This window comes from Oncorhynchus masou, chromosome 6 (assembly GCF_036934945.1).
Source record: "Oncorhynchus masou masou isolate Uvic2021 chromosome 6, UVic_Omas_1.1, whole genome shotgun sequence".
NCBI lineage: Eukaryota > Metazoa > Chordata > Actinopteri > Salmoniformes > Salmonidae > Oncorhynchus > Oncorhynchus masou.
The window spans coordinates 23,666,421-23,681,160 of record NC_088217.1 but is presented as its reverse complement, the minus strand read 5'-3'; the positions used below and the strand labels follow the sequence as shown (position 1 = coordinate 23,681,160).

The window sequence follows — 14,740 nt, the reverse complement described above, 5'->3', positions numbered from 1 at the left end:
GAGGAATCCCCTGAGATTTGGCTATTTGAAAATGAAATGCTTCTAACATCTTTTGCATCAGTAAACTTCTGAAACTCCTAAAATGACACCAAAGTTTACTTTGATAGATTGGCCTGATGTCATGTAGCCAGTAGTCACCACTCCGACCATAGGGCTTTAAAACAGATTTTTAACAGACAATGCTAATAGGCGTTAATAATCAGTGAGAATGGAACGCTGAAACTGGAATAGAACTTTTCCGTGCAACAATGTCTCTTCATCCAACCTGGGACAGGAGCTCCTCGGCAGGAAGCTGACGATGGTAGGAACAATACGAAAAAACAAGCCAGAGCTCCCACCTTAGCTGTTGAATACACAGAACAGGCCTATCAATCCCACTAAGTTTGTGTTCACAGCTGACACATCCCTAGTGTCCTACATGCCAAAGAAAGTCAAAAATGTGGTACTCATGAGTACACTCCATAAGAATGGGAGATTCTGTGGGCAGGAACATAAAAAAAAGAAATAATGGATTACAATGCCACAACAGGAGGGGTGGACAGCTTAGACAAGCTGGGGACTGGCTACAGCTGCAAAAGAAGAACCCTAAGCTGCCCACTTGTGATATTCTTCAACATTTTGGACATTTCGGCGTACAATGCGTTTGTCATCTGGGTGGCGTTGAACACAGATTTGAATAAAGGGAAGGTCCAGAGAAGATGGCTCTTTCTCGAGGAGCTGGGCAAAGCATTGGTAAGACCTCAAATCCAGAGGAGGCAACATATTCCAAGAACCCCAGCAGCCATTGTGAGGAAGGTTCAGGTGGAGGATGCTGGTGCCCCATCCACCCGACCCACAGAACCAACTCCAATACCTGAAGTAAGTATGAGTGTTGTTGTTCCATGTGTGTGTGTCTGACTCTCCTACCTTAGCCTGCTGTAACTATATATATATATATTAATTAGTGAGTGAGATGTTAGTAAAATTCCTGAACTAAGTGTTTTCATAATTCTAGATTGCAACCGGTAGCAACAAGAAGAGCTGCCAAGTGTGTGGACCCAAGAAGGACACAAAGACACAGTACACATAATTGATATAATTGATATGTCAACTAAGTATTTTTACATATATCCATCAGACCCGCGAACATTGGGTGAATAACAAAAACATGATCACCACACGGGTTAAGGAAAGGAGAAGAAATGTGAGGTGATTAAGACAAGCTAGCTGCTCTTCTACAGTTCATTGGTGCTGTCTCAGAAACCACTGTGAGAGAGAATATGTAGGCATGTAGATGTTACATCCAATAGTCATTTCAAACAGATTGGGTGCAATGTTTCTCTAGGTCCCTGGGCAGGGATGATGTTCACTGGTGTCTTGAGACGGTTAGCTAATAACACTGATTTAGTCCATTGCTAGTTGTAATTTAAGCAGTCCCCAAATGAGGAAGGACCCGAGCTTGCCAGTCCCTGGCAAAAATGAGGTTGAGAAACACTAGTGTAGACTGCTTCTTCCCGGAACGCTTGATGTATGTACAAATACCCATCGGGCAATGGTTGCTTTAATCCATCCTGTTGAGCCAAAACTGCCTAGAGACTTCTCTGAACAAAATACACAATAGCATTTTATGTTTTAATAATTAAAAAATAACACCATTTATTTACATAAATTACAAGAAAGCACAAACTGGTTCACCGAAGTCTACATTAAAACATTGTCCTTTATACTGATAGTAGGCTAGTTTTTAATCATCACTTTCACTATGATTCATCTCATATCATTCAAATGTAGTTTAAAAACAAGGGGTCAAATTAATTCAATAAGTGTTATGTATTAATAATATTCTAGTCAAAAAGAAAAATAATATTTTGATATCGCATTCACAGCACTGTAAGGACAAGATAAGATCAACCTTTTGTTATGACACCATGATCGCTTCACATGAACCACCTCATTCATAAGACTGATTCTCTGTACTGACAGCAAGGCATACAGCAGTGCATTCAACCACGAGTCTATCTTCAAACCAAGTCAAATCAATCACATACTGTTAAATCTATACAAAAATGCTTTACAGTCCTACATTACGGCACACTCCTAAGTATAGTCACATTATTTAGCTTTCACAGTTAAGTGCATCCTGGCCTCCCTCTGTCCAAATAGACAGACTCTACTGGTCTCTACTGTAAATGGGACTTAGATATGACAGCAGCCTTGTTGTACGAGAGGGGATGGAATTGTGATTTGTGTTGTTCTCAGGACAGAGGAATGATACAAGCAGCTCAACCTTCTTCACAAAGAGGACGTAGTGGAGTCCACTACCTCACGACCATTACAGACTGTTGTTACCGCTGTTGGCACACTGGTAGAGGCTGATGCTGGAAAAGAACGAGAATAGAGGGTAACATATTTTCAATAAAATACCAAATTAACAGACTAGTTATAAAGTGTAGGTATGACTTCGTTTTTCACATTGATTAAAGCAAGGGATCTGTTTTTGAGAGAATTTTGTGGTGTTCTACTTTTCCATAGGCCTATAGTATGGCAAACACAACAGTCTCGTCACACAGGGTTTACAACAGGTATCAACGATGAAGCAAAATGCTTACTTGCCAGTTCCCTCAACAGTGCAGTACAAATATTAATATAATCTGAATATAATAAAATCATAAATAGCAGTATGTTTCAGTTGATGGCTCACCAAAAATGACTGAAATATTTAGCTGATTGTACGATTTCTATGTGATGACAAAAATAAATGTTAATGTTTGTTTACAAAAAGCTAAAAAGCCATTTACCAGTGATAGAGACGTTACCTTTCCAGCAGCTGGAGCTGGGGTCAGACACCGTTGCTGATTTGACCGTGGCCCCAAAACGGTTGGCAGCCACTCTCAGCGTTGTCACGTTCTTCTGGGGCTGGAATAGGATGATGTGGACCTTAGGAGCAAAGAGACAGCCCAGCACCACCGATCCACTCAGACTGACAGAGATGCACATGGTGGTTGTCTGAACCTGTATGGGGTAGAGGGAGAGAGAGGAGGTTTGGTTAGAGTGAACGGGACTCACTGGACATTTGGAGGTAGCCCAGCCAGCACCACAGAGCCACTCGGACTGACAGGACTAGTATTAGATTAAATCAATAGCCTTGAGTTTGAGAGAAGCGAGAGAACGGGAAGGAGAAAGTAGGAGAGAGCGAGGAAAACTAGAAAATGCATGTTATTTCCTACTAACTTTGCTTAGAAATATTTTGTTGAGAGAAAATGTACTTGATACGATTGTGATGTGTTGTTGTCTCACCTAGTTATCTTAAGATGAATTCTGAATTCACCAATTTCAAGTTACTCTGGATAAGAGCGTCTGCTAACTGACTAAAATGTAATGTAAATATTGCTGGAAGCACTGGCTGAAATAATGAATGTCCATCTGGGAGACTCCAGGTTCATCACAATTAAATGAACAAGGCAGCTTGTTTTTCATGTGAGAATATCTCTGCAATGTTTTATCTAACCCATATTTAAAATGCAGGAAGCCCAGCCCAACTGCTGGTATTTTTAATGGCACACAAACAGAGATCAAAGCATCAAGGCTTCTGTTGCAGAGCCAAAAATGTGTCTACCACAGCTCCAACATGAACACTAATCATCTGTATTCAATATGTACACATTATTATACTGTTCATTCGTTCAGTCTGTCACTCCTTTCACAACCCTTTCTCAAATGTTTCTCTTTCAACTCAGGTATTGCTAGTGTTGACATTTATTTTTCTCAAAGTTTTTTTTACTAGTAGATGGATAAAGCACCGTTGAGATAAGGAGATGTCCTGGGGAAGCTCATAATGCATGGCCAATGTGATTCTACCCCTCACTCTCTCCCAGTGGCACACCAACAGAATCCGGACAGGCATTACACTAGACTAGATTCAGCCTTGGGCCACAGTTATAATACACCCTGGACTAAACTGTTTTGTTCGTTTTATACACATTGTCTCTCTTTATCTTGCTTACATGGCAACAAAGGCTTCATAGGCCAGACGCAAGGTGGTTAAAGCCCTATGTGGGCCTTGAAGCTATTCTTCATGCCCAAACGCATGTGGACACCCCTTCAAATGAGTGGATTTGGCTATTTCATCCACACCCGTTTCTGACAGGTGTATAAAATCGAGCACACAGCCATGCAATCTCCATAATCAGACAATGGCAGTAGAATGGTCCACACGGAAGATCTCAGTGACTTCAACGTGGCACCGTCATAGGACGCCAGCTTTCCAACAAGTCAATTCGTTAAATTTCTGCCCTGCTAGAGCTGCCCCAGTCAACTGTAAGTGCTGTTATTGTGAAGTGGAAATGTCTAGGAGCAACAATGACTCAGCTGTGAAGTGGTAGGCCACACAAGCTCACAGAAAAGGACTGCCGAGTACTGAAGCGTGTAGCACGTAAAAATGGTCTGTTCTCGGTTGCAACAGTCATTGCCGAGTTCCAAACTGCCTTTGGAAGCAACGTCAGCACAAGAACTATTTGTTGAGAGCTTCGTGAAATGGGTTTCCATGGCCGAGCAGCTGCACACAAGCCTAAGATCACCATACACAATGCCAAGCATCAGCTGGAGTGGTGTAAAGCTCGCCGCCATTGTACTCTTTTGTGATAGAGTGAATCACACTTCAACATCTGGCAGTCCGACAAACAAATCTGAGTTTGGCGGATGCCAGAAGAATGCTATCTTGCCCGAATGCCTAGTGCCAACTGTAAAGTTTGGGGGAGGAGGAATAATGGTTTGGGGCTGTTTCGCATGGTTTGGGCTAGGCCACTTAGTTCCAGTGAAGGGAAATCTTAATGGTACAGCATACAATGACATTCTAGACAATCTGTGCTTCCATCTTTGTGGCAACAGTTTGGGGAAGGCCCTTTCCTGTTTCAGCATGACAATGCCCAAATGCACAAAGCGAGGTCCATACAGAAATAGTTTGTTGTGATCGGTGTGGAAGCACTTGACTGGCCTGCACAGAGCCCTGACCTAAACCCCATCGAACACCTTTGGGATGAATTGGAATGCTGACTGTGAGCCAGGCCTAATCATCCAACATCAGTGCCCGACCTCACTAATTCCAACATCTAGTGGAAAGCCTTCCCAGAAGAGTGGAGGCTGAAATAGCAGCAAGTGGGGGACCAACTACACAATAATTCCCATGATTTTGAATGAGATGTTCGACAAGCAGGTGTGCACATACTTTTGGCCGTGTAGTGTATATTTGTATACAGATATATACAGTACAGTAAATAATCTATCCTGTTAGGCTATGATGTGATGTCATATAGGGCTCATCATCTGGGTGTTTATTGTTTAACAGTAAAATAAAATGTGGATGCTAAGCCTGTCTGTTGATGACTATCAATAATCTTAGACAATCTAAGCATTAGGCCCTGAGAAGCCCAGCTCCCATCCCTCCATCCCTCTATTCCCTCCTTCGAACTGATCTAAGCTGAGAACAGAAAACTAAGCTGCGGCAGTATTAGATTAGTCTTCCTATCTAAATGCCATTTTAGTAGAGGGATGCTAAGAACAAGAGTCTTCCAATCAAAGACAGTGCAGTTTGAAGATAAAACTGCTTCTCCAATAGAAATCTCAGATCACGCTTGTTGGCGATGATGAGATGGCGACGTTGGCAAGCTAAGCTCATGCGTAGAAACATGTCATCGGTCTAACAGGCATCTCACGCCGAACTGTGCATGTGCAGGCCTTCAAATCAAAGGTAATTCGATTTATAAAGATGTTTTGGACAAAAATTAAAATGTGTCAGTTTGTCCCTTTCACATGGTTGGAGTAATATGTTCAACTACTAAAGACATTGGCTCGAATCTAGGTTGTGCCTTTAAATTTCCAGAACATTAACAACTAACAACTAATCATTTTCAATTCTCTCTGACTTGTCAAACTGGTCTGTTTGGTCTTTTTCCCAAGCTTTCCCAGAAGTCTCGCGATCTTGCGCCTCTGGTTTAAGAAACTCTGTGATCCAACTAAATGCCCAATTACAGTGCCTTGCAAAAGTATTCATCCCCCTCGGCGTATTTCCTATTTTGTTGTATTACAACCTGTAATTTAAATGGATTTTTATTTGGATATCATGTAATGGACATACACAAAATAGTCAAAATTGGTGAAGTGAATGTTTTTTTTTTTTAATTAGATAAATACATAAATAAAAAGTGGTGCGTGCATATGTATTCACCCCCTTTGCTATGAAGCCGCAAAATAAGATCTGGTGCAACCAATTACCTTCAGAAGTCACATAATTGGTTAAATAAAGTCGACCTGTGTGTAATCTAAGTGTCACATAATCTGTCACATGATCTCTGTATATACAGTGCCTTGCAAAAGTATTCGGTCCCCTTGAACTTTGCGACCTTTTGCCACATTTCAGGCTTCAAACATAAAGATATAAAACTGTATTTTGTTGTGAAGAATCAACAACAAGTGGGACACAATCATGAAGTGGAACGACATTTATTGGATATTTCAAACTTTTGTAACAAATCAAAAACTGAAAAATTGGGCGTGCAAAATTATTGGCAAAAGGTCGCAAAGTTCAAGGGGCCGAATACTTTCGCAAGGCACTGTATACACCTGTTCTGAAAGGCCCCAGAGTCTGCAACACCACTAAGCAAGGGGCACCACCAAGCAAGTGGCACCATGAAGACCAAAGAGCTCTCCAAACAGGTCAGGGACAAAGTTGTGGAGAAGTACAGATCAGGGTTGAGTTATAACAAAAAAATTCTGAAACTTTGAACATCCCACGGAGCACGATTAAATCCATTATTTAAAATTGGAAAGAATATGGCACCACAACAAACCTGCCAAGGCAGGGCCTCCCACCAAAACTCATGGACCAGGCAAGGAAGGCGTTAATCAGAGAGGCAACAAAGAGACCAAAGATAACCATGAAGGAGCTGCAAAGCTCCACAGCGGAGATTGGAGCATCTATCCATAGGATCACGTTAAGCCATACACTCCATAGAGCTTGGCTTTACGGAAGAGTGTCCAGAAAAAAATCCATTGCTTAAAGAAAAATTAAGCAAACATGTGGGAGACTCCCCAAAGCTTGTGGGAGACTCCCCAAACATATGGAAGAAGGTACTCTGGTCAGATAAGACTAAAATTGAGCTTTTTGGCCATCAAGGAAAACTCTATGTCTGGTGCAAACCCAACATCTCTCATCACCCTGAGAACATCATCCCCACAGTGAAGCATGGTGGTGGCAGCATCATGCTGTGGGGTTGTTTTTCATATGCATGGCCTGGGAAACTGGTCAGAATTGAAGGAATGATGGATGGCGCTAAATACAGGGAACTTCTTGAGGGAAACCTGTTTCAAACTTCCAGAAATTTGTGACTGGGACAGAGGTTCACATTCCAGCAGGAAAATGACCCTAAGCATACTGCTAAAGCAACATTCAAGTGGGGAAACATTTAAATGTCTTGGAATGGCCTAGTCAAAGCCCAGACCTCAATCCAATTGAGAATCTGTGGTATGACTTAAAGATTGCTGTACACCAGCGGAACCCATCCAACTTGAAGGAGCTGGAGCAGTTTTGCCTTGAAGAATGGGCAAAAATCCCAGTGGTTAAATGTGCCAAGCTTATAGAGACACCCCAAGAGACTTGCAGCTGTAATTGCTGCAAAAGGTGGCTCTACAAAGTATTAACTTTGGGGGGGGGGGGTGAATAGTTATGTACGCTCAAGTTTTCTGCTTTTTTGTCTTATTTCTTGTCTGTCTCATAATAAAAAATATTTTTCATCTTCAACGTGTTGTGTAAATCAAATTATACAAAACCCCCCCAAAAATCCATTTTAATTCCAGGTTGTAAGGCAACAAAATAGGAAAAATGCCAAGGGGGTTGATTACTTTCACAAGCCACTGCAGAAGAGGGACGCTGGGAACAAGTCTTCCTTTCTAAATGCCTCATTAGAAAAGGGACATTGGGAACAAGAGTCTTCCTATCAAAATGCCCTGGTTGAATCTCCTGCACATTTCACTGTCGACGTTAGAAGAGAGAAAAACATACTTACTTTTCAAATCGTAATAAAAAGGTAATACAATGGCAATACTGGAGTTTTAGATTAGATACAGAAAATAATTTGGAGAATGTCTTTTTCTTCTCAGTAACAGTCGATGTGACCATACAGACTGGGGTTTAACGCCCACCTAATCAAGACTGGGTATCTCTATCTCCAGTGTCTTTGTTCTTGTCTTTAAAGCATCTCTATGACACATGAAAAGAAATACAGTCCTTTGATGAAACTCAGAGGAAGGTGATGATCAAAAGGAATGTATGTATGTCACCTAGATCCTTTGGTAAGCTATGACACATTCAAGGACTTATAGATTTTGAAAATAATGATCTGGGAGAAAAGACACCCACTGTCATTCATATCGTACTGACCCTTGTGTTGATAAGCACAATTAACTCATTCTAGTCCCTCATTTCATTACAATATATTGGAGTTGGGGTTGCATAAATTACGGTAACTTTCCTAAGATTCTCAAGTTGTCCAAAATCCTGGTTAGTAGATTCTTGAACTCTGGAGGGAATAAGCAGGAAATCTGAAAACCTCCAACCAGGATTTCTGGAAAACCTGGACCTTTTGGAAAAGTTACCAGCATTTTTACAAACCTAATTGGAGTCTATCATTCCCACTCACCCTGTAGTCGCTGGCCGTTACGTAGAAGATGGGCTGGAAGGCCAGCCAGATGATACAGGTGGTGTACATGGTAAACCCAATGAACTTGGCCTCGTTGAAGTTCTCGGGGCACTTCCTGGTCTTGAAGGCATAGACCGTGCAGAGGACGATGAGGATGCAGTTGTAGGCCAGAGCAGCCAGCATGCTGGAGTCCTTGCTGTTGCACTTCAGGGTGACTATATCCCTCCTCTCGGGGCTCACCTCCATATAATTAAATAGAAAAGAATAGTATTAGATATATTGAGTAGTGAACAGTATATTAATATAGAAAAGTATTATATATCTATGTTCTTGTGTCAGGCGTCACTGTCATTGTGCTTAACAGTATAACTTCCGTCCCCACCTTGCAAACACACATGACCACCCGCTTGACAACGCCTTATTACTCTATAGAAAAGCAAATTATTTGACAGCATGAGTGGAAACATTTCGGGCTGGGGGTTAGGAATCCAACTCTGTTACACCCACCTCCTTCCTGACGCCAGGCATCTCCACCAGGAGCCAGACCAAGGCCACCAGGAGCTGACAGGAGATCAGCCCACCACAGATAGCCACCTGGGAGGCCGGGCTGATGAACCTTGGCCGCGTGGCCCCGTCCTTCACCCCGCTGAAAATCCGCGCAATGCGGTTGGTCTTGGTGAGGAGCGCCGAGTAGCACACGGCAAAGGAGGTACCCAGGCCGAGTCGACGTAGGGTACACACAGCCGTGGAGGGCTTGGCGATGTAGATGAAGGTCATGCTGTAGCACATCAGGACCCCCAGCAGGAGGATGTAGGACAGCTCCCGCCCGCTGGCTTTGACCACTGGGGTGTCGTTGTGTTTGAAGAATAGGCCCACCACGGAGAGGGTACACAACATGCCCAGGCAGGAGATGGTGACCGGCCCAATAGCCCAGGCATCCTAAATCAAATCAAGGATTATTTAAAGTGTTATTTCACATGTATAAGTTGCAAAACACTTTACAGATTTTTTTTAAAAGGGAAGAAAATAGCAGCAAAAGAAGAGGGAGAGGGAAAACAGTGACAGTACCTCCCAGCGGATGTACTCCTCTGGCAGGTCGAAACAGCCTGTCAGGTTGGCCTGGGGCCACTGTCCAAAGCTACAGTCTGCACAGGTGAACTCATCCAGCAGGTACTGGTAGGGCTGGTAGGGGGAAAGGAAGTGTATAGTCCCAAATAGATGGTTTGTAGATGTTCAGTTGTTGTTAAACTACAGTGAGGGAAAAAAGTATTTGATCCCCTGCTGATTTTGTACGTTTGCCCACTGACAAAGAAATGATCAGTCTATAATTTTAATGGTAGGTTTATTTGAACAGTGAGAGACAGAATAACAACAAAAAAATCCAGAGAAACGCATGTCAAAAATGTTATAAATTGATTTGCATTTTAATGACGGAAATAAGTATTTGAACCCTCTACAAAACATGACTTAGTACCTGGTGGCAAAAACCTTGTTGGCAATCATAGAGGTCAGACGTTTCTTGTAGTTGGCCACCAGGTTTGCACACATCTCAGGAGGGATTTTGTAACACTCCTCTTTGCAGATCTTCTCCAAGTCATTAAGGTTTTGAGGCTGACGTTTGGCAACTCGACAATTCAGCTCCCTCCACAGATTTTCTATGGGACTAAGGTCTGGAGACTGGCTAGGCCACTCCAGGACCTTAATTAATGTGCTTCTTATTGAGCCACTCCTTTGTTGCCTTGGCTGTGTTTTTTGGATTATTGTCATGCTGTAATACCCATCCATGACCCATTTTCAATGCCCTGGCTGAGGGAAGGAGGTTCTCACCCAAGATTTGACGGTACATGGTCCCGTCCATCGTCCCTTTGATGCAGTGAAGTTGTCCTGTCCCCTTAGCAGAAAAACACCCCCAAAGCATAATGTTTCCACCTCCATGTTTGAAAGTGGGGATGGTGTTCTTGGGGTCATAGGCAGCATTCCTCCTCCTCCAAACATGGCAAGTCGAGTTGATGCCAAAGAGCTCCATTTTGGTCTCATCTGACCACAACACTTTCAACCAGTTGTCCTCTGAATCATTCAGATGTTCATTGGCAAACTTCAGACGGGCATGTATATGTGCTTTCTTGAGGAGAGGGACCTTGGACGATTTCAGTCCTTCACGACGTAGTGTGTTACCAATTGTTTTCTTTGTGACTATGGTCCCAGCTGCCTTTAGATCATTGACAAGATCCTCCCGTGTAGTTCTGGGCTGATTCCTCACCATTCTCATGATCATTGCAAATCCACGAGGTGAGATGTTGCATGGAGCCCCAGGCCGAGGGAGATTGACAGTTATTTTGTGTTTCTTCGATTTGCGAATAATCGCACCAACTGTTGTCACCTTCTCACCAAGCTGCTTGGCGATGGTCTTGTAGCCCATTCCAGCCTTGTGTAGTTCTACAATCTTGTCCCTTGTCAACTAAACCTACCATTAAAATTATAGACTGATCATTTCTTTGTCAGTGGGCAAACGTACAAAATCAGCAGGGGATCAAATACTTTTTTCCCTCACTGTAACATTCGACAATATTTGATGAGCACCTTTGGAACATCTACATTTAAAAAAGTCTAATAAATCAATTTAATATACACCATCACAATAAATATATTATTTATTAGTCAATATGATATGAAGAACATGTACAGTGCCTTGCGAAAGTATTCGGCCCCCTTGAACTTTGCGACCTTTTGCCACATTTCAGGTTTCAAACATAAAGATATAAAACTGTATTTTTTTGTGAAGAATCAACTACAAGTGGGTCACAATCATGAAGTGGAACGACATTTATTGGATATTTCAAACTTTTTTAACAAATCAAAAACTGAAAAATTGGGCGTGCAAAATTATTCAGCCCCTTTACTTTCAGTGCAGCAAACTCTCTCCAGAAGTTCAGTGAGGATCTCTGAATGATCCAATGTTGACCTAAATGACTAATGATGATAAATACAATCCACCTGTGTGTAATCAAGTCTCCGTATAAATGCACCTGCACTGTGATAGTCTCAGAGGTCCGTTAAAAGCGCAGAGAGCATCATGAAGAACAAGGAACACACCAGGCAGGTCCGAGATACTGTTGTGAAGAAGTTTAAAGCCGGATTTGGATACAAAAAGATTTCCCAAGCTTTAAACATCCCAAGGAGCACTGTGCAAGCGATAATATTGAAATGGAATGAGTATCAGACCACTGCAAATCTACCAAGACCTGGCCGTCCCTCTAAACTTTCAGCTCATACAAGGAGAAGACTGATCAGAGATGCAGCCAAGAGGCCCATGATCACCCTGGATGAACTGCAGAGATCTACAGCTGAGGTGGGAGACTCTGTCCATAGGACAACAATCAGTCGTATATTGCACAAATCTGGCCTTTATGGAAGAGTGGCAAGAAGAAAGCCATTTCTTAAAGATATCCTTAAAAAGTGTCATTTAAAGTTTGCCACAAGCCACCTGGGAGACACACCAAACATGTGGAAGAAGGTGCTCTGGTCAGATGAAACCAAAATTGAACTTTTTGGCAACAATGCAAAACGTTATGTTTGGCATAAAAGCAACACAGCTCATCACCCTGAACACATCATCCCCACTGTCAAACATGGTGGTGGCAGCATCATGGTTTGGGCCTGCTTTTCTTCAGCAGGGACAGGGAAGATGGTTAAAATTGATGGGAAGATGGATGGAGCCAAATACAGGACCATTCTGGAAGAAAACCTGATGGAGTCTGCAAAAGACCTGAGACTGGGACGGAGATTTGTCTTCCAACAAGACAATGATCCAAAACATAAAGCAAAATCTACAATGGAATGGTTCAAAAATAAACATATCCAGGTGTTCGAATGGCCAAGTCAAAGTCCAGACCTGAATCCAATCGAGAGTCTGTGGAAAGAACTGAAAACTGCTGTTCACAAATGCTCTCCATCCAACCTCACTGAGCTCGAGCTGTTTTGCAAGGAGGAATGGGAAAACAATTCAGTCTCTCGATGTGCAAAACTGATAGAGACATACCCCAAGCGACTTACAGCTGTAATCGCAGCAAAAGGTGGCGCTACAAAATATTAACTTAAGGGGGCTGAATAATTTTGCATGCCCAATTTTTCAGTTTTTGATTTGTTAAAAAAGTTTGAAATATCCAATAAATGTCGTTCCACTTCATGATTGTGTCCCACTCTTTGTTGATTCTTCACAAAAAAATACAGTTTTATATCTTTATGTTTGAAGCCTGAAATGTGGCAAAAGGTCGCAAAGTTCAAGGGGACCGAATACTTTCGCACTGTATTTCAGAAGAACGGACAGAATATGAGTTAGCCTACTGTATGTTAACTGGCTATGTTCCATGCCATACTCTGTTTGCGTGTTCATTTAGCAGACAAGATATGCTTAGAAGTCCGGTGCCATTACTTAGTTTTATCTGATTTTATAGTAAAAAGAATATCATTGAACTTAGCTGAATTAAAAAGAAAGGAGCGAGTGAGCATATGAAGTGGCTAAATTGAGCATAAAAGTGATCATTTGAAACAGGTCCTATATGCTACATTTAGAGTCATTTGTCAACTTTAGTTGTGAATGATGCAATCCTTAGAATGTCATATATGGGCTGCATGGTGCGACTATAGGTTTTTGATGATTTTAGAAAGTGACAAAAAAAAGCTTGCGCTCTGTTACTTGCCACAGGATGTACAGCTGTTCTCTCATCAAGTGATCATATTTTCACCCATCAGACTATTCTGAATTTATTCTTGTCTTCACTAATATGTCAAATTAGTTTAGATTGAGAATGGCCCATTATGAAATGGGCAGGAACAGTGGTAGGGGCCTCCATTCGAACTCAAATAGCGAATGGAGGCCGGGCACTTTCCTGGCAATCTGTTTTGTAGGCTACTTCGGTTTCAAAACGGAGCTGTGAACAACTGATATGAACAACTGAAAAATATAAGAAGACTTATTTCCCTCCATGCATCAACCTCTGTTTGAGGAGCACTTGATGACCGGCAGGTGATATTTCACCCAAACTCTGTATGCCATGGGCTCTCAAACCTCAAAGCTACCCCGTGCTTGATTCTGCTCAGGAACATCAATAGTAACATGTTTTCGCAACTAAACATATTTCACTAAACTGTTGACAGTCTGTCTGCATGCTCAATAAAGGAAGAAATGAGAGAGAGGAGATGGAAACACATGGTGGTGAGATATCCTATATAACTGAAGGTATCGTGTCACTCAATTTGTTCTCCCCCAGACTCATGGATAGAAATGTTGGAGCGTAGCACAAGGTATCCAGTCCATCCAGTATGCATAATTATATAGTCCACACTCAAAGGCTAGAGCAATTATGTACCAAAGACATCTAAAATCAGTTTTGTTTAGGGTTTTTCTGCCATGTGTAATATGCAGTTGGCTATTTATGGTATAAGGGCACAATCATAATTATTATTTTTTTGTTTTGTTTGATGGCTTAGGCTCATAAGCCTATGCATATCAATAAGCTCTAAAATGTGTTTTGAACTAATCATCACCTTAGAAAGCGCTGTCCATTTAGTTGTGTTAGGCTTTGAAACAACATCCACAACAACCATGTTTTACACTGTTTCAAACTGTTTCAACTCCTTTCTTCAAATTAATCATCACAGCGAGGTGAGTTTTAAAAGTACTATAAGCCTACTGTTCTGATGTGTTTGATGTGATTTCCAAAGGCATTGATGTCAGAGTGGTTAGAGGACAATAGAGCCATGAGTACCAGTCCATTAGGACCTGATGGAGGGACAATAGAGCCCTGAGTACCAGGCCATTAGGACCTGATGGAGGGACAATAGAGCCCTGAGTACCAGTCCATTAGGACCTGATGGAGGGACAATAGAGCCATGAGTACCAGGCCATTAGGACCTGATGGAGGGACAATAGAGCCCTGAGTACCAGGCCTTTAGGACCTGATGGAGGGACAATAGAGCCCTGAGTACCAGTCCATTAGGACCTGATGGAGGGACAATAGAGCCCTGAGTATCAAGGCCATTAGGACCTGATGGAGCGATAATAGAAC

The 14,740-nt window shown here is 42.1% G+C and overlaps 1 protein-coding gene across 6 annotated transcripts in view; it reads right to left on the bottom strand.

Moving 5' to 3' along the window:
• Positions 1 to 1,055: 1,055 nt before the first annotated feature.
• The window catches only part of LOC135541670 (metabotropic glutamate receptor 2-like), a 70,387-nt gene continuing 56,702 nt past the window's right edge, over positions 1,056 to 14,740 (bottom strand). For 5 of the 6 annotated variants that reach the window (XM_064967987.1, XM_064967986.1, XM_064967985.1 and 2 more), the window contains 5 exons: positions 9,741 to 9,854; positions 9,180 to 9,611; positions 8,673 to 8,912; positions 2,778 to 2,991; positions 1,056 to 2,357 (listed from right to left, as the gene is read on the bottom strand). In XM_064967987.1, the coding sequence (XP_064824059.1) occupies positions 2,272 to 2,357; positions 2,778 to 2,991; positions 8,673 to 8,912; positions 9,180 to 9,611; positions 9,741 to 9,854 (1,086 nt within the window). In that variant the 3' untranslated portion in view covers positions 1,056 to 2,271. The remainder of the gene's footprint in view (positions 2,358 to 2,777; positions 2,992 to 8,672; positions 8,913 to 9,179; positions 9,612 to 9,740; positions 9,855 to 14,740) is intronic. The other variant, XM_064967991.1, reaches the window with a different exon arrangement.